The following is a 26,501-nucleotide window of genomic DNA, read 5'->3' as shown; positions in this document are numbered from 1 at the left end:
ATGGCCTCGGTCTTCCGGAGCGAGGAGATGAGCCTGATGCAGCTCTTCCTGCAGGTGGAGGCTGCCTACTGCTGCGTGGCTGAGCTTGGGGAGCTGGGTCTGGTCCAGTTCAGAGATGTGAGTAGTGCCCGGCCGGCACGCTGAGCTGCGGGAGATGCGCCCCGGGGTGTGCTTGTCCTTCCCTCAAACCACTTGGGGAAGGCGCACCTGCAGGGTGGTCAGAAAGCCCATGGCGAGAGCGGGACTTCCCCAAAGGTGACCTGAAAGCCAATCACCATGCCGAGACCCAACCCATCCCTGAGTCCCCATCCAGTGCTCTGCACACCCTCTGCACAACCTTAGAACGATTTCTTCCACCACCAGAAAACAGGGGGTCTCTCCATGAGAGTCCATCTATGACTCCTGCTGTCACAGCAAGGCTGGGTGGAAATGAGCCTAGTATAAGGTCACAATGTCCTTGGCTATAAGGAAACGCACAGTATTGCCCTGCCTCTAGGAGACTGTAAGATGCAGCGGCATGGGAAGTCTGCACCGAAGGCATTCATTCTCTGCTGATGTTAAAAATGAGCGCGGCAGTGTGCAGCCTCCAGCCCCAGGCTTGTTTTCCCTCTTGTTTTTAGCTGAATGTGAATGTCAACAGCTTCCAGAGAAAGTTTGTGAATGAAGTGAGAAGGTGCGAGTCCTTGGAGAGGATCCTGCGTAAGTAAACGCTTGTCAAATGCAATCGGCTTTCTGCCAACTGGTGGTGTGGGATTTATTTCTTTGTTAAGTGCTCTCACACTGTGGAGCAGAATTAGTGGCAAAATGGTGATGTTTTCATCTGAGCCCCTGGAAATGTTTTGCATGCATCAGCTAATTACCACTTCACCCCATATGGGCAATAAATTGTTGCCCCTGTTTTGAAAATGGTTAACTGAACTGAAAGGCAGTTAATTAGCTCATGTAAAATCACAAGATAAATCTGGGGCTGGGCAAGAGGCTAATCCGGATAACCTGACTCTTACACCAGCGCACCAGCCGTTGGCACACGCTTCCTGTGGCCAAGGGCTTCAGTCTGGGGACAAATCCTTAAAACCCAAGCAGCACAGCTCGTGGTGCCTGCTGTCCCATGGACGTGTGTCCTGTGAGCTCTGCACTCCCCCCACCATGACACCGGTGCCCACCATAGCCACTGTGACAGCCCTTGCCATTGCTAGAACGGAGAAGTGAAACCTGAGCTTGCTGCGTGCCTTCTTCACTGCCCCAAGCAAGGAGGTGCCATGCTGGCTATTTGTGCCAGGGCTCACGGCTGTCCAGGTGGGAGCGGCTACCATGACTTCAGGAGAAACAGCGTTCTTCCTGAGAAAGGAGGCTGCTGGGTGTCTAATTCTTGGTGGTTGTGTATACACACTGGGATGATGGCCCTTCTATATCGCTGCCTCTTGTCACATCTCCGTGGGATGCCTCAATCCTGACAGGGGACTTAGCAGCAGCTGGTGACCAGGATGATGCAGCAGGGATGACTTTCTAGCAACACTTCTGTGTCCTTTCCTTGCAGGTTTTCTGGAAAATGAGATGGAAGACAATGTTGAGATACTCAAACCAGAAAAGTACCCAGAGACCCCCCTGCCTCGGGAAATGATTGATATGGAGGTACAGAATTTGGAGTGGGCCAAGGAGAGAGAGAAGGGAATGTGCACCAGGATGTCTGTGTAACATGCTCGACACAGCCCTCCCTTGCAAGGAAGGACCCGGTAGCTGAGGCTGGCACAGCTCTCCCTGACTGTGGAGGTGCTCCCCGAGTCGCTGTCTCAGCAGTTAGGTTAAGGCTGGTCTTACTGCATGTTCCTAAAGCAGCCCAGTCTTTTTACCATCCCCTGTGAAACATCCCTCTGGTCCCACATATTAATGGAAAGGGATCACTATCACAGAATGCCTCCATCATCCTGTAGGACAGAATAAGAAGGGTTTTGGTGATTAACCAGGAGAGCTGATGTTAGAACCGGCTTCACCGCATAAAAACCCCAGGGCTGCCTGTCCTGGTGGGAGTATGGTTATGATATAGTAATAATAGGGCCTGACACAAATATTTGTGCCTTGCTTTTGGATGTGCAAGGGATGCTTTATTCAAGCCCAGCTGGAAGCTAAGTTTACTGATGGGGTAATTTTTAAATGCTGCACATGTAGGTGACTAGGAAGAAAAATCATGCTTTCCAAGGGCTTGACCTTCACGAGCAAGGTGGTTGCCTGTTGTGTTCCTGGACCCACACCCTCACCTAATTTTTGGCCTATAGCTAATGAACCTAAGCTAATGGCCGTGTCGTAGGCTGCTTGTGTAGTCAGTAGACTGACAGCCAGTCCACCTGGGGTCTGAGATGTCCTGTGGGGAACCACAGAGGTGCCAAGACAGGCTGAGACACCTACACCATGCACCCACTTAGCTGCCTGGGCTTCAGTCAGGTGAGTCAGAATTCTAATGCCAGAAGAGGACAAAGCACCCAGTAGGGAATGTGGCAATGGGAAAAGGAGGCTTTGGCATTGATGAGTATCTTCCTACAAACTCAGTGTTTGTTGAAGTGCTCATTGAATATTTCTGTATTCCCCCTTGAAAAAAACTAACCATCCATTGTTTGAGGTTTGGTATCAGCTTGGTAAAGGGCCATTGGTCTGCTTCAGAGTTTTTCTGGATGTGCTTGGACCCTAAACAGACGGTGCTGGAGAAACTTGAAGCCGAGCTGCTGGAAGCCAACCAGAACCAGCAAACGCTGAAGCAGAACTTCCTCGAGCTGACAGAGCTCAAACATCTGCTGAAGAAAACCCAGGACTTCTTTGAGGTGAGAGGTCTCTTTGCTTTTCCAACAGAGGTGTGAAAGGTTCCTAAAAATACTGACATTTTCATTTGGTGTATGTTGCTGCTATTGATTTTTAATCAAAACCCAGTGGTCTTTACCACAAGCCAGCAAGATACGTTTGCAAAAGCACCTCAGTCACTTTGGAGCCTGCATCGCTCCGTGAGTCAATGGGGCTCAAGAACTTGGTTCCCAGATCTCTTTGAAAATGGCATTTATGCTTTTCAGTTGCTAAGATATAGTTTACTTCCCCCCCGCCTTTGGTCTAAATCTCTGTGGAAAGCTACCTTTGGGGGAAAAAAAGTCAGGAGAAAAATGTGAAAATAGTTTTCAAACTGGCAATGCTGAATAATTTTTTAAAACTAATGTTTTCCAGGCAGAAACCAATCTGCCAGATGATTTCTTCAGTGAAGACACATCTGGACTGCTGGAGCTGAGAAGCACTCCTGCTGCTGCAGCTGCCAAGCTGGGGTGTGTATGGGTGATGGCCCCCAGTTTGGCCAGGCTTCCCACCTGCTCTGCATTGCTGTGACACTGGTACACTTCCTTCAGCTTCTTAGCAGAGGTTGCTCACCAGCCTTTTCAGCATAGCTGTTTAAGGAAGATGAAAGAGTGACTGTCTTCTGAAGTTACCATCAAAACTATGGTCAGGTTATGGGTCAGTGGGACAAATGGACTTTTACTTCCAGGCCGCCAATTCCAATGACCCCTTAGTAGGTACTGACTGAAAATTGTTATCTCACGGCATCTCACCTGTGGCTTCTGGACTCAGGCATCTGGCTATCAGCCTGGTCCTCAGGGATGGATATCTAACCACAGCAAAAAGCCATGTGATTGCTTGCACTGGGCTTTGTCTGCAATAGAAAGTGTCACTGAGGGTGAGAGTTAGGGGAGCAGAAACACCACCATGCGTACTGCTGATGGTAATTCGGTGGACAGCATAGACTCAAACAGCTTTCCCTTGTGTCTACATCAGCTAGGTGTGGTGAAACTCACTGATGGTGTTCTTCCAGGCTGGTGTTTTTAGCTGCTCATGCTGGTATTTCTGAAGTCCTGTTCAACTCTTTTTATGAGCAAAGCATATGCCTGCAGAGGGCTTGCCTTGGTGGGTCTACACCAGCATGTCATGCTGTACTTCGAAGGTGCAGTCTGGTGCTTTCTGGGAAAAGCAAAACAGGAGGGAGTAAAGATAAACCACCACTTCAAAATTGCTATCTCCTACCTCTGTCATTCAGGCACTCTCTGTTCGTGTGTCTTTAAGCATCTCTCCGTTCCTCCACTTCTAGCCAGAATTTGTCTCCTCTTTTTCTGTTGATCTGGGGAGGACTTACAATGTTTTAAAGAAAGAACAACAGGATAAAGTCAGTAGATTGAGACAAGAGCCAGGCTTGAGCAAGGAGGTCTTTCCTAGAAGTGCCTACAGCAGCAGCAGACTGGCTATCACGGACTAGAAAACAAGAGATGGTAAAGTCATGTGTTACAGGTCCTAAAAGACTTAGAATGGGCTTGTAATTTATTTATCTTTTAACTCTGCTCAGATTCACAGCAGGGGTAATAAAGAGGGAAAGGATGATACCCTTTGAGCGTTTACTGTGGCGAGCCTGCAGGGGAAACATCTACCTGAGGTACACCGAAATGGACACCCCCCTGGAGGACCCCGTGACAGTAGGTACCAACCCAGTTTTGCTTGATGTTGCTCCTCGTGCATGCCTGTGATCTGCAGAAACCAAACTGGTGCCCTGGCCATGCTGCAGCACCGGCTGCCTCACTAGAGCTGGGTGTCTGAAGGCAGCCTGTAGAAGAAAGGTGGGAAAGTTTGAGGATGGGAGAAGTTTTTTTGACATCGCTTTCCCCTTTTGCCATTATCGAGGTGGCTTCTTTTTCCTGCCTGGTGAAGATGCATGTGAGCCCTAGCAGGGTGGCTGTGTTACAGGGACCACCGGGGAGGTGGGCTGGGGCTGGCCACGGAAGGTCGATTCCCCTTGGTGTCTCTGGGGTGAGCCCTGTGCCCCAGCAGACCTCCGGTCCCCTACGTCTCCACTCTATATTGCTCCTTCCCCCATAACACAGAGCTGCCACCCATGCCTGGTCCCTGAAGCAGCATCTAGGGAAAACATTGCTGCTGGAAAACTGGGGCTGGGGGAGAACAACCACCCAGTGGAGAGGCTGCCGAAAAAAACCCCACCACCTTTTCTGCACCAGACTCTTTGCTCTGGATGCGTTAAATTCTGCTTGAATTGTGTTGCAGAGAGAAGAGGTGAAGAAGAACGTGTTCATTATCTTCTATCAAGGAGAGCAGCTTAAACAAAAAATTAAGAAGATTTGTGACGGGTAAGGCAGGCCCCTGGGCAAGCCACAGTGACTCCCACAGAGGTGTTCACCTGTCAGCCCAGGCTGGCTGAATTTGGAGCTGGAGATTAGATCTCCATCTCTCCGGCTGTCAGCTCTGCCACCGAGCTCCCTTCCACTCCTCAGCTCTGCTGCTCCTAATCATGAAAGATATCTGTCACTTTGGCACTTGGAAATTGAGGTCCTAAATTTTCCAAAGTGACTTAAAGATCTTGGGAGCTTCAGTTGCTAGGTTTTTAACTTGGGACATCTAAAGGGGACCAATTTTTAAGAAATACTGAGCATCCTTCCCCTGAAAATCAGGGGCCCTAAGTTGGACACTGGGAACATGGTAATCCCCGACCTGCTCTCAAGCCTTCCTGCATTTCATCGTAGAAAGATGATGCTGTAGTTTATTCAACCCTTTCCCAAGGCCTTTGAGCAATATCTGTGTAATCAGAGACAGAGCCCAGGAGAGAAATGAAAGCTTCATACAACCTGACTTGTTTCCACCCTGTTAAGCGTCTTGAAAAGATAATTCAGGTTGAATATTTTGTTACTCTTTCATAACGCTGATGACCGATGGGCTTTGTTGCAGTGTAAATCAGATTTGACAAGGGGATCTGTCTGCTGTCACCGAATCCATTTCAGGTATAGCCCCTCAGCCAAGTGGGGCCAGCCAAGCGCCTGCAGGCTGCAGAAGGTCGCAGGGAGGGGGTGAGCAATCGCTCTTACCCGACATGTGCACTCAGGGCAGGTCTTTCCTTACATCCTGCCTTTAATCAGAATAAAAGCAGGAAGATCAGTTCATCCAGCTGGGAGAACTGACTTCAGTCCTGTGAAGGGACAGACCCCTGGGGACTACTAGCAATTCCTGCATTAGAAATGGGGCCCCTCAAGATGCCTTCTGTAGGCAGTGGAGGGCAATGCTCATTCTGAGAGCAATTCAGCCCTCCTGAGGCAGGCATCTCTCTCTATAAAGCAGCCATGGGAGCACGGACAGCTGGGGGAAGACTCCCAGCTCTCAGTCACTGATTTCTCATCCTGAACCTCAGACATGGAGGGAGTTTTGCCATCACCACTGTGCAGGATCAGTCTGCTGCTGCCAGTGGTCTTTGAGCTTTGAGTGAGTCTCGTTCTCTTTCTGGATTACAATTTCCTGCTTACGCCCCATTTGTTTGCCTGCTTTTTAGATGCTGTTCAGTACCCCTCTCCCCTTCTGCACTCATGGGCAGTTGCTGGTGGTGAACGCTTCCCATTGCATTTGCCCCTGTGCTGATGGCCTTGCGAGTTGCCAGGCCATGCATTCAGAGCTGGCTGGGGTTGCCCGCAGAGTGCTGCAGGTGCTTCATTTTGGAGGACTTCCCCCCCCCCCCCCCGCAGCATTTTAAATTCCCTGCAGTCGAAAGCCCAATACTTTTTTTTCTGGCGTGGGAGTAAAAGAACAGGCAATGCGATGCCTGTCAGCATTTTCATTATTGATTGAACCCAGAATCATCCAAACCGGAGGCACGACCTTCTGCAGCGAGGTGCAGCTGGGAGTGTGGGGCCAGGCAGCACTGGAAGTGTGAGCAGATCCCTGCAGGGTGGGCCATGACGTGCAAAGTTGTTATGAGCTAGTGACATGGGTGTGGTGGTAGGTTCATAGAAAGGTACTTAGACTGGTTTCTCTCAGCCTCTTGTAAGTGAAGGAAAACATACCTACCTAAAACAAATTCATAGGATGTCCTTTGCAGTGCTAGTGCACTGGTTTTTGTTTATTGCCAGCTAATCAGGCTACACTTGAAATCATCCTTTATGTCTTTTCTTCCTCCCTTTCAAATTTTTTGCTTGCTAATATGCATGCATATATGGATGTTTTGCTGAGTGGCAGTTTTTTAAACGTATTAATCCCGTGACTCTCCTTTTGTGCTCTGTAGGCCATCAGCCATCCCTGGTATACAGGCCAAGACGTTTTGGTCTCGTCCATCTTTAAGGCAGGGTTAACTATACCTGAAGCAGATGGCAGTGTCATTCCAGCCCCAGCAGGACATTTCTGCTTAGCACTAAGTCATCATTCATGACAAGTAAATATCCTGCAAAAATCATGGGACTGGTATAAGCCAGTCTCCTGCAAGGCAGGCTAGGATTTGTTTGCAGAGCAGTGTGCCTCAGGTTACGCTTGTAGTCCCTGCTTGACTCTAATTGGTAACATTAGTCTGCCAATTTCATGAGCATTAAGTCCATGCACAAATTTATTAGTGAAAGGTGTAGAGGGAGCAGGGAGGAGGAAAATGTAAGAATTTTTCTTTTCCTCCTTTTCTTGCGGCTGCCTCAGTGCTAATGTGAATACTAAACTGGGTTTATCAATGTAAGGATTCCCTGCTGAATTCTCCTGGAGCTTTCAGAGATGTCTGTGCCATTAGGGCAAAGCTGATACTCAGTATGCAAAATGGCTGTTAAAAGATCAAAGCAACACTGCTGCAATAACGTTATTGGAAACGGGGGAACTGTACAGCATGGAGGAATAAGCTTTCAAGTTTGATTAAAAATCCTTATTAAAGATGAACTAAGAGCTGTGAAGAATAAGAAGATGGAAATAATTAGGTAGGGTGAATAACCTTTGGAAATGAATACCAGATGTTGAGTGAGGAGAGATTCAATTCTGGAAAGGGAAGTTTAGCTGAAAAGCGCATGCTGTCATTACACACAGCTCTGGGCTGATCTCTAGGAAACTGCAGCATGTTTTGTTCAATTTGCAACTGTCCTCACTTGTGTGTGTGCTGGAACTGATTTTGGAGAGCAGGTGGTGATATATTCTGTGCTCAGACAAAGCCAGAACGTGATGCTTATGCACGTTTTTGTCTCTTAAACAGGGATAGGCCCTATGACCCTGTTACATCTCCTTTCAATTCATCTCACGTGCAGAAAGGCAGCCCTTCAGCAACCCTAACTCAGCATAACTCCGCTGCAGGATGATGGAAGTGTGTTGCCTTAGGTGGGCAGAAGATCTCCACTCTGTAAAGAGGAGTGATCTCTTCCTGGAGACCTGTTGGGGCAATACTGAAGGACATTTATAATGCCCCTGAAGGGGCAGGGCTGGCACAAGCACTAGATACCACTGAACAAACCGAGTAGGAAAAAATGGAGGGATCTCTGCTATTTTAGCTACTGCAGCACTTCAGCTCAGTTAAAGCTTGCAGGTACAGAACGTTGCAGCAGTGCACCTTGTGATCTGCAGGGTCCCAGTGGGAACTCCTTGTGCCTGCTCTTCATGCATGAAGTATGCTTTGGGATTTGTTTTGCAGGCAGGACAGGTAGCTGTACACTTTTCAGAGAGACATGCAACTTATTTATTTCTAATTGGTTGTATTGGGTTCATATTGTGGCTTTAAGACACTGCAGTGTGCTGTACTAGTGTAAGCACCTTTACACCCGTTTAACTTGCAACTGTGCTAGAGAAGGTTATGTTGCATACTATGGATGCAGCAGTATACAACACCTACCTGGAGATACGACCTTCACTCACATATTAGAAGCCCACATTAGTCCTTATTATACCACATTAAACAAACCAGCTGAATCTCCCAAGTACAGCCTTGGGGGTAAGCTTATAAAAGCATTTATACTGGCCTGGCCACATCTAAGCTGACATAACAGATACTGCTCTTGGGTGTTTAAAAAACTTCACCCATCCTTCCCCTGCTCCCAAGCTGTCTAGCCAAACAGATGGACGAGAAGCCAAGAGCCGGCTGTACGGTCATCCTCCTTTTGTTTTATCCTGGAAATACAGGCGTGTTTAGTTTTTTTGTTTTGGGTTTGTTTGGTGTTTTTTTTTTTTTTCCTTACAGGGTTATTTACTTACACAGCCTGCACGCAGGAAGGGTGTTTGCTTGCTGTGCAGCAGTAGCTCAGCTGATGCCTTCCCCCAGTGACTGCGAGAGGGTAGTGCAGAGGCAGGGACGTGCTATTTTTCCAGCCTCAGTGCAAGAGGGACATCTGTTGGCTACCGTGTTAACGGGGCTGCCTTCGCCAGGGTGGGTTTTTTGCGGCTCTCTGCAGTTCAAGCAGCTTGTGGGCATAAAGGAGGTGCCTACATATTAGCGCTGATCACCATATAATATCATGTACCTTGTAGCACCTGAGACAGGGAGTGTTTTTTTCAGCTAGAACAGGCGAAGGGATCCTTTTTCTCATGAAGAGATAAATATACCTTTTTGGACCTTTCTGGGAGACCAGGCACAACTTTGTAGTATGTAAGAAGAGTATACTACCGGGTGAGGAATAAAGTCTGGTTTCCCCTCCTTTGAGCTGAGAAGAGTCCAGAGGAAGAAAAAGTCAGTCAAATAAATGGTGTTTCTCACATCTCTCTTACTGAGGCTAGATTTCGTGCCACCGTCTATCCCTGTCCAGAGTCTGCCACCGAGCGCCGAGAAATGCTTGATGGAGTCAACACGAGGATCGAGGATTTAAACACAGTAAGTGGCAGCGGCTTTACTGGGGTCTGAACCCTGCAAGTGGGACTTGCCCACACATTTGTCCTGTCTGAAACCCTGTGGCCATGGCCAGATCCCAGGCTTGTTTTGGGAGCTGGCTGTGCAGAGCTGGCCCGGCGGCTGGGGATGAAGCCACCAGCCCGGGAGCGGTCCCCCCGCCGGCTGCGGAGGCCAGTGCTTGTGCTCTGCTCTGGCCATTTACACCCCCCAGGAGCTGTTGGGGGGCAGCTTCCCATGTGAGGGGCTCAAAAACTACTTGCTGCTGTGGGCCAGGCAGAGGTCAGAGGTTTAGACCTTATGATATGGGGCTACAGGGTGGAATCTAAGGTCATCAGCAGGCTACAGGTATTGTAACCAAATTGCACATTGTCCAAAACGGTTTCGTCTAGCTCTTACAGCATGGTTTCCCTCAGCAGCTCGCAAAGTTGTTCAGTCACACTGTAGTACAACTATACTAGGCTCAGAGAGAACTCTAAAGATTTCTTTTATATTTAAATTAGGTTTTCTTTACCGAGGAAATCTTGGGGCGCTTGTCACACTAGCAATGGAAAGCCAAGACTGCTGTTATAGAAGTACAAGTCTCCAACCTCTTTACTCCAACATTTAACATGGGGCTGAAAATTACAAGTTCAGTTGCTATGGGTGCTCAGTAGCTTGTATATCCATATACTATATCAGGACTTTACACCTTTTGGAGGTACTCCTGCCTGTGACCTTTGTATTGTCACACATGACAGTCAGTGGGTCCCGAGGCAGGAGGGAACGGATACCCTGTTTGCCTGAGGTGGCCCATCTGGCAGTTGACATCCTGCTGTCACCCCCTCTGTGGATGCCTGTGACAGCCAAGCCTGCACACAAGTCTGCTTCCAAACTGACTTTCACTCCTGAGCATCATGGGCAGCGAGGCTTCTTCAGTGCTTGTAGACCACACAGTTTATCTACCTAACATGTTATCTCCATTGATCATATATGCAGCAGCACTGTGGTGGCCACATGATGCATGGAGGTCCCATGAGGGCCATGAGCTGTAGCTCTAGCGGTGCAGGCACACTTGTGGATGTGACGTGCCCCAAGTTCGTGGCACAGAGCTGCCTATAGGAGATAGCAAGGTGGGAGCACATGGTGAGATGTGATCAGTCTGTAAGTAACTGGGTAAGGAGCCAATCCCACAGCTCAGTAACTCCCGATGTTCTCCTCTACACTTACAGAGGCTCGGAACCATGCAGGGAGAGTCCTTAGCAAACAGCATTGTGCACCTGGTGTCAAGTGCTCCTGTGTCCAGACCTGCACGCACTGCTCTCTGGGATACCCCACACATTCATACGAATCGCTCCCTTTCCGCAACGCTCTTCTGCCTGCCTTCCCCAAGTAACTGCTGAGTACATCATGCCACCTATGCTTTCCTATTGTCTTGAGCACTGCCTGTGCTGTGCTTACAGGTGATAACCCAAACCGAGTCCCACCGCCAGCGACTGCTGCGTGAGGCAGCAGCCAACTTGTGGTCCTGGGGGATCAAGGTGAAGAAAATCAAGGCCATCTACCACATCCTGAATTGCTGTAACATCGATGTCACCCAGCAGTGTGTCATTGCAGAGATCTGGTTCCCAGTGGCTGATGCTGACCGGATAAAAAGAGCTCTCCATCAGGGAATGGTAAGAGACCAACATTTTGGGTCCCTGAAGCTCTCACCCAAACTGCATTGTTTATATGTTGAGCATATGTTCAGACTTCTGTCTGTTACCGTAATGCTGGGCTCCCTTTTCTGTTTTAATTAAAGTCGAGGTTGTTGCATGATCACTTGGCGTCAGGAAGTTTAAGGTCAGCATTAAATCTTAGCAGGTTTGTGATCGACCCACGAGTCAGCAGTGCTGGTAGCTTTCCCTGAACAAATCAATAGCACAGAAAGTGGAAAAATCTGGATATTAGCAAAAGATTTGAGATATAACACTCTTGAGCTCAGCTTTCATGTTGCTGCCTGTGCGTGTTTGGACACAGACCGTGGTGCTGTGGGACCGATTCTCCTCTGCTAGCTACCCTGACCATGTCTGTCCTTGTCACCGGGTTTGCAGGAGCGCAGTGGCTCTACTATCGCCCCTATCCTTACCGCCGTACATGCCAGGATGGCACCACCCACCTTCAACAGGACCAACAAGTTCACAGCTGGATTTCAGAACATCGTGGATGCATACGGTGTGGGCAACTACAGGGAGATGAACCCAGGTGAGAAACACTGAGCTACCTGCACCTGGCTTGCTAGAGCCAAAGTAAAGCCTTTGAGCTCCGTCACTATCCTAAAACATGCACTCATTGCTGATTGAGAAATCTGAACCATATTTTCTGCTGGTAAAAATTGATACTGTTTGGTGCATAAGCATGGATTTTCTCAGGCAAAGAATTTGGCCGTCGGTCTTCAGTGATTGATTGTGGCAGCAATAATGAACTACACAAATACAGGATGGGGAACAAATGGTGAGGTAGCAGCTCTGAGGAAAAGACCTAGGCTCACAAGGCAAATATAAGTTGAGCTCATCGTGCTGAGGCAAAAAAGGGCCAAAAGGACCTGAGAAAAGTGTGAAACAATGGTAGAGAATCTGAAAGAGACCACTGAGAATGAACAGAAACCTAGAAATGGGGGCTCATGGGAAAGGATCGGATGAACTCAGATTGTTGAGGCTGAGAAGACTGAGAAACGTGATAGTAAACTTCAAGTACATTATTCTGTTGCAAAACAGAATGCAATTGTCTACGCATGGTGTTTATTACGGTTGGACAAGAAATAAAGGCTAAAATTGCAAGGAAGATGCAAGTCATACAACTGGACAATCTTTCTGATGATAAATCTAGTTCTGCACTAAATCTGACTGCCTGGTGAGTAGGGGAGGGACCGTGGAGGCCTTTAAGGGCAGCAGCTGTGAGGAATGGTCCGGTGGGGTGGACTGCTTCTCTACTGAGGCCTTTTTGTTTAGGAGGAGCTGAGCTTCTTGTCCTTTCCTTCCTGCAGCTCCATACACTATCATTACCTTCCCTTTCTTGTTTGCGGTGATGTTTGGGGATTGTGGCCATGGCGCTGTCATGCTGGGCTTTGCACTCTGGATGGTCATTAACGAGAAGAGCCTTCTGGCCCAGAAAAGCACTAATGAGGTGAGTACTAGGGAGCTGGTGCTCCCGATCAGCATAGAAAAAGGCTCATCATCCCCATTTGATATAGGGTGCATTCAGCCTCCCAAAGGCTGAGTGGAGATCCTTCAAAGATGCTCGTGAGGGAGAGATTTAGCAAGTAATTCTGCCTACTTCTACACAGAGACCTGGATGGGTGCAAGGGACCCGGAGTTCCCTATGAATAATTGTATATACATAGATTGGTACAATCATATCTCCTGTTGGCTGAGGCCCACCGTTTGATGGGACTGCAGGTACTTTGGTCACTGGCACTGCCTTCTCCCCCTGCAGATCTGGAACACCTTTTTCAGCGGGCGCTACCTGATCTTGCTTATGGGCATATTCTCCATGTACACTGGCTTCATCTACAATGACTGCTTCTCCAAATCATTCAACATCTTTGGCTCTTCCTGGCATATCATCCCCATGTTTAAAAATAGCACTTGGAAGTAAGTGGCTAAACGTGGGAAACAAGTGAAAACACACCAAATGGAGCACGTAGGCTTTGAAAGAAAGACACAGTGACTGCCTGTGTGGGGAAGGGAAGAACCCCCTGCTGTGGATGCAGTCGTGAATGAATCAGAGGTTTTGTCTGACACACACAGGCAAACTCACTATTGATATGGAAATGTAGAGTCCCCGGGAACATGCCTGTTTGTTCAGGCTCTGATGTGCATAAAAATCTGCAGGTGTCCAGGACTGATGCATGGAGAATTATCAGTGTGATGGAGACTGTCATTGTGTAGGACCCATTTACACACACACACACACACACACACACACACACACAAGCCCGGGATAACAGTTCACAGAAAGGCTGGAGTCGGTGACAGGTATCATGTAGTAGTCCTCAGCACATCTCACATAAATGTACCGTAGGCTTATATGGTGAGATTAACCTGCAAAGGCCATTTCACTTTTCTTTTGTAGTAAGGATGTGCTTCTGGACAATACGGTGCTGCAGCTGGATCCGGCAGTCCCAGGAGTCTACTCTGGAAATCCATATCCTTTTGGAATAGATCCGGTAATTAAATTAAATTGCTCTAGGATGATTTGTATTTCAATCCTGTTTCTACTTATCAGGTACAACAGTAGCTCCCTGCTCTCTCTCCTGAAGCCATGCTCTTCTCTTCTTGCACTTTGCTTGTTCTTTACATAGTAGTTGTGATGCTTTTCTTTAGCAATCAAGGATATATATTGCTGACAGTTTTGCACAGGCAGCAGCAAAATGGGAAGCAGGAAGGAACTTTGATTTCACTGGAGAGTGGTCTTGTGCTGCAGTCTCCACTCGGTCACCAGGCTGCTGGACTCAGTTTCCCTACTTGAGTACTTAACCCATTCCAGAGCTACCTCACAAGTTGGAGGGCAAAGTCCTAATTTCTATGGAGTGTATTTGTTGTATGAACTGTGAGGTAAATGCCAGTATTAGTTAACGGATCCACATTTTCTTCTCTGTATCCTATTTCCCTTTTCTTGCCGTTCTCTCTTTATCACGTATTGAAATGCAGTTGTTAACATCAAGCTTTCCTATTTCAATCTTCATATCAGCCAATTAACCTGTGTTCTGCTGAATGCACTCTCATTTCAGTTGGTCATACAAAGAAACACTGGCTTCCCCTGATTTGCAGAGAGATTGACCTTATAGGAAGTTTTTCACAAACCGGGCTCTAAAGCTCTGCCCAGGACATAGGCAGTGCAGTTCAAGAAGTCACGACAGAGGAAGATGAATTTTCTGTACATTGCCATGACACATCCCTAATTTAGGTTAACCCAGGCTAGCCCCTCTTCCACCCTGGCTGCTGCTTGTCTGAGAGCCTGGGACCCCTGGCTGGGAGGGAGGAACGGCTGAGCAAGTGCTGGCAGGGAAGGGGTGGACTGGAAAGCACCAGCCCCCGCGTGACCCTCTCTGTGCAAATTATCCATGTCATCTGCCCAGAAGGATGGATGGCTCTTTGCATTTTGCAAGTCCTAGCAGGATGGCTGAGGTATATCTTGGAAAAGAAAGAGTCACCCTGAGCTGAGGAGGCTAGGCAGTCTTTCCATAGCCATAGAAGAGGCAAAGCATGTCGGACAAAGGCGCATAAGCTAATGTTTTGCCTTCCAAATAATCCTGTCTTCCTTCCTTTCTGTGCAGGTACTATACTTAATATCTGAAAAGAGATACCTACTTACCGTCTTTGGGGTCAGAAGACTTAGGGATCTAGGAAGTTTTAGAAGAAAGGAGAAGGAACCCCAGAGCTCTGTAGCATAAAAAAGGCAGGACTGAGAAGAGGCATATGGTTACTGTCCTAACACAACTGAAAAGTTACTGCAGAGAGGCAGGTGATAATCTGATCTCCATGGCTAAAGAGCTGGAATGAGCTGGTTTTTTGTTCAAACAAGAAGTTTGAACACGTTCTGCCCTTGGTACTTCTCTGGTGAAGGTGGAACAAATTTCCGTAGCAGCAGGAGGGATTTTCTCATGTCTTTCCACCTCTGCTAAAGGAGATGACTCAGCCTAGGGGCAAGGAATGACACTGAAAAGATCTAGGTTCTGCTACCAGCCTTTGCACCCGTTTCTGGAGGACTGAAGCAAAGTCACTACCTCATTTTAAATCTCTGTTATTTCCTCTGTTAAATGAGGATAATACTTTATACCTTTTAGATGAGAAGCTTGGCAGAGTGAAAAGTATTATAAGGAACATCTAGATTTCTGTTGGTTGTTATCTTCTTACTAGAACTGGCAGGAGTAAATTGATGGCGCCAAAGCAACAACTTCCACAAATCTCGTATTGAGCAAACACCTGAAAACCTTGTTCTTCTGTCTCTGCTCCTTTCCCCAAAGATCTGGAATGTTGCATCGAACAAGCTGACTTTCCTGAACTCCTACAAAATGAAGATGTCGGTTGTCATAGGGATTGTGCACATGATTTTTGGGGTGATACTCAGTCTCTTCAACCACATGTAAGTATGTTTCACCAAGCCCATTGCTGCAGCATGCAAGACCTCATCTCTAGTGTCTTTCATTCAGAGAAAGCCTCATATCTTGGATCGATGACTTGAATTTTGCCCTTTCCCCAGGGCGAGTAGAAATGCCCTGTGCATTGACTGATTCACACCACTGTTGGTACAGAGTGCTGAGTCCAAAGGCCAGAAAGACAGCCATCACATTGCAGATATTCTCTTGGATAAACTCTCTTTTTCACTTTCTCTCTTATATTTTTGGTTCTGCAGAAATACTGAAGTACACCAAATTAAAAATATATAGCACCTCCCACTATTAATAACTTTTGTCTTGAAAGACAAACTTTTTTGGTCTAATCCAAAGCACACAGAAATCTTGCACAGTGTCTGTGCGTGCGTTTCACCTGACTTAGTGGGCCTTTGGTCAGGATCTGTGGGTGTGTACGTCTGTACCTCTGCCTCTGTATTTTGCAACAAAAAATAAGAAATGGTTTTAGAGTGGAGAGGCTGACACTACTGTCTTGAGAGACTCTCCGAAGTTGGAAGGCGTGTAGTGACCTTCAAGGACAGAAAGTGTTTGCAGATGACAGAGAGGAGGACTGCCCCTACAGAATTGATTCTACACCTTGTTCTGACCTTCCTCAGCATATAATGCTTAACTTTGTAAATTAGCCATTTTTTGAAAATCAGCTTTTATTTCAATGTAGTAATCTTTTGAGGTGCTGAGATACTGGTGGGTCAAGTACAAAAACCTGAAGACAATCAGTATGACAAAGCTTTTGTATATAAATAATGGTTTTCATTGATAAAGATGTCAATTACAGACTTCTTTCTTGGACAGTGATAGTTGTATGTTTCTTAACGTTATTTTCCAAAGACTAAGTAGCGTACAGTGTTGCCATACCTGGGTGCAACTTTGTATTAATACCTAGTGTATTAATTGTAGTTATCTTTCCTGATTCTTTCCAGCTACTTCAAGAAATACATAAACATTATCCTTCAGTTCATTCCAGAGATGATTTTTATCATCTCTCTTTTTGGCTACCTGGTCTTCATGATTATTTTCAAATGGTGTCATTTTGATGTCCACTCATCCCAGAGTGCACCAAGCATCCTCATCCACTTCATCAATATGTTTCTGTTCAATTACGGTGACACTTCAAATGCTCCATTATATCTGCACCAGGTATGGATCAAGCAGCTCAAATCCACTGTAGGTGGTTTTGGATTCACAGTGGGTGTTGTGGAGAGTGGGCATAAAGATGGGGAACAGGCTCAGAAGCTCAATCTCAAGTGCCAGTTGCATAAGAGAAGTTTGTTCTTCTGGTATTCATGTTGGCCTTTTAGACAGGTAGGACAGAGAAGCTATCAGTCAGTGATGCAGAGGAAACCTCATTCTTAGTCTCATCCTTACAAGAATGATGATGCAATTTAAGATACTTTTGGGGGAAAATGGAAAGAAGAGTGATTAGAGCTGCAAAGCTGGGTATTGTGGATGTGCTATCCTGAAGTCTTGGCAAGATGCTAGAGACAAAGAAAGCCTCTCCTTTCCTTGATAATTTCTTATTTCTTCTTTGGAAAACTTGAAAACTTTATATTTTCAGCTAAAAAATAGAAGTAGCTAGAGGATCTTCTGGCAGCTTTTTGTCAGAAATATTTCCTTTGGGGAGTTCACTTTAAAAAAAAACAAAAGCAAAAAAATCTCCCCTAAGAGAAAACTTCTTTTAAAGTAATCTCTATTTATTTGCTCAGAACATAGATTACTTTTTTCTTGCTTGATTTTACATCAGCATCATCAACAAAGAATCTGCAAGCAAATGCTGCCTCCAGCCACATGTATGCATCTACATCTGTACAGTTGCACACTCTGGCACTTCAATGTGAGCTCAGTTTTAGGGCTGCTGGTGAGTCAGAGTTAGCAGAGAGCCTCGATCAGTTCCAAGTAACTGCATTAAGGCTGCAGGGGAGTTTGGGAAAACACAGCTTTCCCAGCTTTCAAAAAGTCGTTAGATAACATTTTGCTTTGTAACAACAAAGCCTTTCCAAGATGGTAATTTTTTTCTCATATTCCTATCCCCCTACCCTACCAGTAACTGTCTGTGCCATCCACCTGGGTAGTCTGAATGCACAGGTTGTATGAGACCAACCATAAGGTGATCAGAGATCTGAGCCAGCTTTAAAAAAATGCAAAAGTTGTACTTTGGGGTTTTTTTTGTTTGGGGTTTTTGTTGTTTGTTTTTCTTAAAGTACAAACAGTTATGTTAGGACAGCAATAGGGGTGGCATACTGCAACAAGAACACCTTATATTGTGGGGGCAATGCGTTATCCAACCTAAGTTATCGGGATTCAGTTCCCTTCTGGAATTGCAAACGTAGAGCAAATCCTGGATTCCCTGCTTTCCAGGGGAAGACTTGAATGATTTGGCTCTTGGTGCAGCATGTCTACTTTGATCAAAGCAAGGCAGACTGACTGGCTCACCCAGCAGTTAGGACATCACTTGGGACACTGGAGAGCCAGGTTCAAGTCAGTAACATTGGGTTTTGGCAAATTAACCCTTTCCAACATGAAAGCCTTTCATCTCTGAGTCTCCAACCATCTCTAGCTGGCAGTGCTCTCTGGAGCCTTTAGCAGTATACATTTATTTTCATGTCCTTACAAGCAGAGGAGACTCAACCAATATCGGGAGTATATCTGTTGTATAAAAAAAATACCATTTTATAGAATGAGGTTTCTAACCATACAGGTAGTTGGCTAAAGGAAGTAAAGTAACTTTTTGCTCTTCTTGTTGTTTTGTCTTTTAGAAAGAAGTGCAGAGTTTCTTGGTCATATTTGCTCTGATTGCTGTTCCCTGGATGCTCCTAATTAAACCTTTCATCCTCCGAGCCAACCACCAGAAAGCTCAGCGCATGGTAAGGGATGCGGATCAGGCAAGGGGCGTTCAGCACAGCAAAGGCAAAGCTGAGGAGACAGACCCCAAAAACTGTTTGCAGCGATCTAATTCTGCTTTTCTCTGATCTCACAGTTTCTCCAGTGATTTCAAGCTGTGCTTTACGGCACATGCACTGAGAGCATGTGTGTGGACATTTGGTTGAGCCATCTTAACAGGAAGCAGGAGCTTTGTTCACAAGGCCATACCCTATTTGTTGGGAGAGGAGTTAGGCTGACGCTGAGTTCATCCAAATGTCCTATCCAAAACCAGAGAAGGTTTAGAAAGACTGAAGAGCTGGTAAAGCCAAGACAGGGCAAAGACCTCAGTTCCCAGTCCACAACCACTGCTAACCACTGGTTGGCTGCTCTATAGGAACAGGGCATCTGCGATACTCCTGGACTTGGAGAGATCAACACTGCTTGGAGAAGAGGCTTGATTTAAAAGCTGTTGCCTGCTTTCCAGCCGTGCTTTCTTCTCTAAGTGATTGCCTTCACATTAATGGAGCCCTCCTTCCCATGGGCTCTGTGGTTTGCCCAGCTCTTCCGCACGTAACTGCGGCAGCTGCAGTTCCCAGTTGTTTATTAATTCTCTCCTTTATTACACTAACAGGACTTTACTTGTCTGTCAGGATTTACTTCTCTTTATAGTCAGAGTTAGTGCCTGGACTACCTTTTATAGGGCACAGATGTTTCCATTTGAAGAAAGAGATGCTGGTTGTGCTATGTGACCTTTTCCAACCCAGTCACTTCTGACCTATAACTGAAAGCCAGGTCCCTGGGAGACCTTTGCAGCCCTGCCTCTGTGCTGTAATTTCTTATTTTGTCATTCTTCTGGGATTTGGATGAAAGCTTGACATGGCTGACTCCATCTCCTGCTTTTATGCTAGCAACATCTGACAGCTTTTCCCCACCTCCTGTTATGCCCCTGTATTTCTGTTCCTAATTTTCATATGTTAGCTGTCTGATCACATCTTACATTTACCCAGATTTATATGTTTCCAACAAAGTCTGTTCTCTATGCTGACATTCAGGTAAAGCAAAGATAAAGCAGGTGTGACAATGATTACTGCTGCAATAGGAAACAATATGTTATCATGAGACCTTGCCCATGAAACCTGCTGGAAGCTATAAAGAGTGACAGGGCAGAACCTGACAGAAGCCGTGAGGTCCGTATTTGGTTATGCTGTATAATAGGACTGTTGTAGTCATATAACGTAGGGCTATTCTTACGCTATGCTGTCATTACTGGAGTGAGGCTCAGATCAGGTTGTTCAGGCCTCTAGAAAAGCTCTGTAAAGAATGATTATGGAGAGAAGATGGGTTGTCATGAGGTTTTTTGTCAATTTAAAATGAATCGAGAGATCTGAATTGTATTTCTGTCTGTGTCCCAGGAACTGTGTGACCTTCATCAAGTCACCTGATCCTTTCAGGCTCCATTTCCCTTTCACTTGATGCTAATTCCTTTGATTTGCACCCATCTAATTGAGATCATCAGCTTTAATGTGCCTCAGTTTTCTCATTTGTCAAAAGTGATGGGTCTTCTCATGGTGGGTATAAAGGGAGCATTGTGAGACTAGAAACTAGATCCAAATTAGTTGGAATCACTGGAAAATGCTCTAGGATGGAAAATATTTAAGTATTATTAGCCATTTGGCAGGAGTACTTAGTTTCTGTGGTCCATGATGACTGACTATTGTTGAAATTGTCCTCATGTTCATGATATAGTCCTTCATATGTTACTCATCATGAGGTTATTGATGGAGTTCTGTGCTATGGTCTGCTTCATTTTGGTATCAACCTGTAGCATGACACAAAACACATACTATGTTTTGTTTCTGACAGATTCAGTCTCAAGCCATCTCAGGAAACCCTGGAGGTGAAAATGAGGTAGATGTCCCAGAGACCAATCACTCCAAGAAAGCTTCCCAGGGAGACCACAGTGGTGGCCATGGAGGACATGAGGATGATGATGAAGAGGTAAGAAAATGTGGGCAGAAAATTATTCAGACAAGCACAATAGTAAAAGACACAAAGTCAAGCAGAAGGCTTTTGCAGAGTTGCCAACCCTTCTTTTTAACAAGATACCAAGACACACCGTTGCAACAGCTTGTGTTTCCAAGCAGAGTAAGCTTTGAATTTTCATAGAATGAATTCCTCTAAATTTTTCCTTTAGTTTTGCCTGGTGAGGGCAGGCATTCTTACAAACCTCAAGCTTTTGTTTCCCCAGGGGGGGTTGTTTCACTTCCACATTGCACCCAGAGAAGGTCAAGCCTTCCCCAAGTGTCAGCGAGTTTTTCTTTCTTTAAATTGCAAAGGACCATTGAAAAGTTGGCAGCCTGCAGTGTTGGCTAGGAAGAAAAGTCTTCCTTTGGCAGATATTGTCAAGGGCTTCCGCAGTATGCAGCAACACAGTTAAAAAAGTGACAAAAGTGTTTGTCGCAGTTGGGAGTACCAACAATACTGAGTGTGGATATGGCTGACTGTTCCCAGTCACAGGGAATCTTCACAGTCTTAGAAGATAGGCTTACTCAGTGATGCCTCCCAAAACGCTTATGCCAATAGGCAGATAGTCTGGAAAACCGTATTTTGTATAAGAATTTCTGTCTCTACAAGAAACCACAAAGGTTGGTAGCAATTGCATTGCCATCTTATTCCAGATTTGAAATTGTAAGACTGGAATATGAGCTAGTTCCTGAGCATTTGCATTTCACTGGAATTGTATTTCTCCAGGGAGAATGCATTGGAAGATCATAGAGAACTGACAATTTTCAAAGCAGTCTTTTTATCTGGGAACTATCTGTGTGTTGCTCAGGACATATCAAGGAAAAGGGAGGAGTATGAAAAGCCTTTGGTGGATAAAAGCATAAAAGCTCTGTTAACCAGGAAGCCCTGAACTAAGAACTAATAAAATGTGTTTGATTTTATGTTGTTTCAGTTCAATTTTGGAGACACATTTGTCCACCAAGCTATCCATACCATTGAATACTGCCTTGGCTGCATCTCCAACACAGCATCCTACTTGCGACTCTGGGCACTGAGCTTAGCCCATGCACGTGAGTGATTGACTACCTGTTAGGTACCTCACCAGCAACTCCGTGCCGATCGCTGCTTCTGCTGGTGTTTGATTATTGCTCTGAATTTCTCCATGAAATCAAAGTTCTCCTTGTGGATGTTTGTGTCTCGGAACGTTTTGGTTCCGGTCAAATCAATCCAAGCGTTTTGTGGTGACCATCTCAGTTTTCAGTCGCAATCCCTGGCAGCTATATATCAGGCAGCTCCTGACTGCATTTACTGGCTGGAGCCCCTTTCCCACGCTGCTCTGTAGCCACCCCTCTGGAATAGTCCTCATGGTGTGTGGCATGGCGGGAGGTGCAGTCCAAATGGGTAGTCCAGTCCATAGAGGTAAAGGCAGTATGGGAACCATAGCTTCTTTTCCCAAGAGGCACTTACTATAGCCTTAGGGTATGCAGATGAATGTCAAAATGACTTGAAACAGTTATTTTGATTTAGTTCAGCAAACTAGAAAGAAAAGTTTTGGATCAAGAACTCCTGGAATTTGTCATTTTCACTGGGATTTTTCCCAGCAACATTTAGTGGAACCTCACAGTCCATGAGAAATGTACAGCATTTCAATGTCTTTTGTCTTGATTTAAGATAAAAACAAATGCTCAAATACTAGAAATTGCCTCAGGCTGGAACTTCAGATTTTCACCGACTCTAATTTTTCTGAAATGTTTTTTATTAATATTGCTGTACTGCCTCTGGCTAGGAGTTGCACCTGCCCTAAAGAATTGGGCACACAAAAAAGGAAAACAAAAGGAGGGGTGCGCCATGGATTGACAGGCGTGAGCTGTACTTCTTGGCACAGACATGGGCTTAGTAGGAGTCGAGTGGAAGCTAATACACATTAGCTTTACATGGAGGACAGATACCTAAATAAAATAAAATAAACCAACTAAAAAGTTTAGCTAAGGGCAGTCCTATGTGTTATGTCCGAATTCTGCCTGGAAAACCACCATATTCCTTTGCAGCCTTACAAACTGACATTGACAGGAGTATTTTTCCCAAGGGCAGCAGTTGCAAGGGATCCCTTGCATCCGTTGTCACCTAGTAACAGGTCATTGAATATGAATATGGCTCAAGGACCAATGACTGGCAAAATGGAAGGCTGAACTGGTGGCTGGAGCATCTGGATGGAGAATAGCTGGGCTAAGTCCTTGCTTTGCCTGTATCACAAGAGGAAAATTGCTCAGTCCTGAATCTCTCCTGTCTGACTGGGGTAGTTAAGTTAGGAATATGTTATTGAGCTGACAGGACACGTCAGATATACCAGTGCTGTGAATGTTGATATAAACCTGCGCAGGAAAAAAAATCTTTAAGAGCATGCAAGCAACTTAAAACACTAATACAGCCTGCCTTGCATGGGATCAACCAGTTATTTTTTTTTTTGCCACCACAGCTTCTCCATGACACCCCAAGAGAAGTGGTTTGGAGAACAATTGGGAATTACGTGTCTCCTGTGGGTGTTAGCTAGCATCAATCAGTACAGCTTGTAACCTAATCTACACATGCACTGACTATGTCAATTGATCATTTTCACTGGGATTTAACAGCAGGCAGTCCTAGAAGGCTCTGCATACTGCCTATCTGCCATGTTAAAGAGGTGCAAATTAAACTGATGACTGTATCATGCCAGGGTAACAGCAGTCTTGGTAGTGTGCTTGCATGGACTTGTGATGCAAAGTCAAGCCAAAACAGCACCATCAGCTTCTAACACAGTGAAGAGGAGCAATGGAAAATAATCTGCATCCACTTTTCTTCCCCAGTCATCATGGAGAGGTAGGGTGGCCATACTTGATTACTGTCATGTACTTGATTACTGTCATGTACATTTTATCCTAGGCCAACTCATCTAACTGGGAAAAACGGGTGAGCTGCCAGACTGCGTGCTGTGTCTGTCCACAGCTGTTGCTCAGCACTATTTTCCTTTTATTTCCTTTTGCAGAACTGTCAGAGGTCCTTTGGACCATGGTGATGCACAACGGGTTCAACAACAGCGGCTGGGCAGGCCTCATCGTCATCTTCATCATCTTCGCAGCATTTGCAGTGCTGACAGTAGCCATCCTGCTTGTCATGGAGGGGCTCTCAGCCTTTCTGCATGCCTTGCGTCTGCACTGGTAGGTGGTGTGGTCTTTTGGAGCTTTTTCCGGAGCAGTCTTTGGGAGGGATCAGGCTGTGGAAACAGGTGGCCACACCAGCCAGTGTTAGACATGCTGCACTAGTACCTATGCATTAGAACATCAGTCCGTCTTGGCAAAGGAAGCGAGGGAGACTCCTCTAAAGGGAGGTCAGAGCTCCCTGCCCCATCTCTGAGCTGCTACCTGGAGCAACCTGCCTGTCCTCCTGAGCCCGTGGTGGTTGTGGGCACGTGTGGCAAATGGCAACCTGCAGTTCTGCCCTGGTAAACACGCAGAGCCACCGAGGCCACCTTGACCTGCATGATAAGGCCTGAAGGCACCACAGCCACACCACTGGTTGTGTATCCCACCCAGGATTACCATCAAACAAGACAGCTGGGGACTACCTACAGCAGCAAGAGTTCGTCCGGGGCTGCAAAACCTGCTGAAAACCTGGGTCAGCACTTGTGCCATTAGCCCAGGTTGCACTCCAGGCTGTTTTGGCCTTGTGGCAAACCAACTTCAAGTTAGCTCGTGTCTGCCTTAACTAGATGTCAGTCCAGGCAAGGACAGCAGTGCAGACGCACCATCAGGCTGGTATGTAAAGCAAGACCAAGGTAACAAATCGCCCCTCACTACCACCATAACTTGGCATCCTGCCTGAGCACACAAGCTGTGGCCTTTTTCACCATGTAACATCCCACCGCAAACCACAAACGATGCCAAGGCAAACTGTGATGCAGTTGTTTGTCATTGTGCAGGGAGGGGGAGATGTCTGTCTCCCACCAGAGTGTGCAACCAGCAGGCAGTTATCCCAGCTCTCAGAGCTGCTAGAAGCAGTTTAGCGGGCAGGCAAGGTCCTGCTGACTGGCCTCACGAGGAGCGTTTCCAGGCTGACTGATGGAAAGCCAAAGCTGATGCATGCCAGGTCGCTCCCTGGGCTGCCTGTGTCTCACTGCTGGCTCCAGAAGGACCCTACGTTCCTGGCTCAGAGGCCACCATCTCTCGTGACCGCCCTTTTCCTGTGGGTGCCACATTTCAGCCTCTCGGCTGGCCGTAGGTCCTGCCCCTGGGCAGCACTAATGCCCCTCTCTGCTCCTCCCCAGGGTGGAGTTCCAGAACAAGTTCTACGTGGGAGCCGGGTACAAATTTTCTCCGTTCTCCTTCAAGCACATCATCGATGGCACCGCAGAAGAGTGAAACCAGTGCATCGCTGCTTCACTCCTCAGACCAGGCTCTATTTTCTTGTGGTCGCTCACTCACAGAGTAGGGTATATGGGATGAAACAGAATGGGATGTGGCCCTTGAAAGAAGAGCAGCCATAGATGAAAATGTCCTAGCTGCATTCACATATACTGCTGTATGGGCTGAGAGCTGAACTACATCGGCTGGGCTGGCTGGACCCTTGGCTGAGTATCTCCACTGATGTCTTTGCCAAGTACCTGGTCCTTAGCATTTGATCAGGTCAGCTGCCTACTGCCTGGTTGAAAAGAGGAGATGCAGCTTTTGAATTAAATTGGTTATTAATAATCAGCTCGCATGTGTTTTGCTCCATTTACTGCCTTGTGTTTGTGGCATATTTCTTTCTGAGGAAAATATGTTTTGGCTGTTGTTTCAAGCTGTGGTTGATCATATGGCAACGATTAAGTCCCTTATAAGATTGCAGCCCTTCATTTAGCACACAATGCAAACCAGCTCAAAGACAGATCATATTGCAGGCTTGCAATTTTCTACATGCTTTACTACAACAACCCTCTTTTTATCTGATTTGCTCCAGGGCTTGACAGCACTGGATTATAGACGTTTGCACACGTCATCACTTAACAAAAGTGTTAGTTTTGAGCTGTGTAAACAAAAGAGTATGCCAGTTTCCACATTGGCAGCCAATTTATTTCTCTCTATTGACTTGTTTCTCACTGGGCACTTAAGATGACTCCCCCTGTGCTGTATTTTTCAAGATGAGTTGTTAAAGCAGACTAGTAGTAATGCTAATGCCTAATGAACAGAAAGAAGAGAGGAATCAAAACAGTTGAGATTAATTTGAAGTATTGATGTACTGTGATCTTTCCTAAATGCTCCTTAATTACTAATCTTTCAAATTGAATAGTGTTAATCATAACAGGCTATTTTTTTAACCACAGAGGATGTAAAATCTGAACACAGCACACCAGTGGATTTGGAGGTGACAGTGCTCCCTTCCATGGGGTGTGACCAAACAAGCCCTATTTTCAAACCTCACACCCCTGATATCCAGCTCCACGAAAGAAACCTACCTGGGAGTGTTCCCAGCAGGACACACAGTGGAATAGTCATCATGGGCCGTCAGTCTGCAGTAGTCAGGCTTGAGAGCCACCTTCCTGCTACACTGACCAGGGAGAAAATACAGCCCCAGGCAAAGCAGTTGTTCCACTTTTTCCCTTGTGGTCTCAAGAAGCCATACTGGCGTTGGGCACTGGTTACCAACAGAGCCACGAGCCTTTTTCCCTTTTCACAACAGCTTGGGTTTGAAGCAGCAGCTGGAGCTGAGAAGAGGTGGGCACAGGAGTGTGTCCATGACCCATGCATGGCCTCGTGCCACCAGTTCTTCAGGCATGGGTAACTTACGGTACAGACAAAAAATACACGGACATGAACGCAGCTGGTGTCACAGTTGCTCAGCGTA

At 46.3% G+C, this 26,501-nt stretch overlaps 1 protein-coding gene across 2 annotated transcripts; it reads left to right on the top strand.

Moving 5' to 3' along the window:
* On the top strand, nt 1–25,039 carry ATP6V0A4 (ATPase H+ transporting V0 subunit a4). 2 transcript variants are annotated; one of them, XM_050893793.1, is made up of 20 exons: nt 1–117; nt 621–699; nt 1,538–1,632; nt 2,688–2,813; nt 3,205–3,299; nt 4,367–4,493; nt 5,077–5,159; nt 9,520–9,613; nt 11,071–11,283; nt 11,701–11,851; nt 12,633–12,772; nt 13,082–13,239; nt 13,721–13,814; nt 15,615–15,733; nt 16,703–16,919; nt 18,536–18,643; nt 20,505–20,639; nt 21,598–21,715; nt 23,668–23,839; nt 24,946–25,039. In XM_050893793.1, the coding sequence occupies exons 1-20, from the start codon at nt 1–3 to the stop codon at nt 25,037–25,039; spliced, it is 2,535 nt and encodes an 844-aa protein (XP_050749750.1). The 2 variants fall into 2 exon arrangements, with proteins under 2 accessions (XP_050749750.1, XP_050749759.1); XM_050893802.1 differs by lacking the exon at nt 20,505–20,639.
* The last annotated feature ends 1,462 nt before the right edge of the window (nt 25,040–26,501 follow it).

Source organism: Gymnogyps californianus, chromosome 1, assembly GCF_018139145.2.
Source record: "Gymnogyps californianus isolate 813 chromosome 1, ASM1813914v2, whole genome shotgun sequence".
Taxonomy (NCBI): Eukaryota; Metazoa; Chordata; class Aves; order Accipitriformes; family Cathartidae; genus Gymnogyps; species Gymnogyps californianus.
The sequence above is the reverse complement of the archived record's forward strand: the minus strand, read 5'-3'. Positions and strand labels throughout refer to the sequence as shown.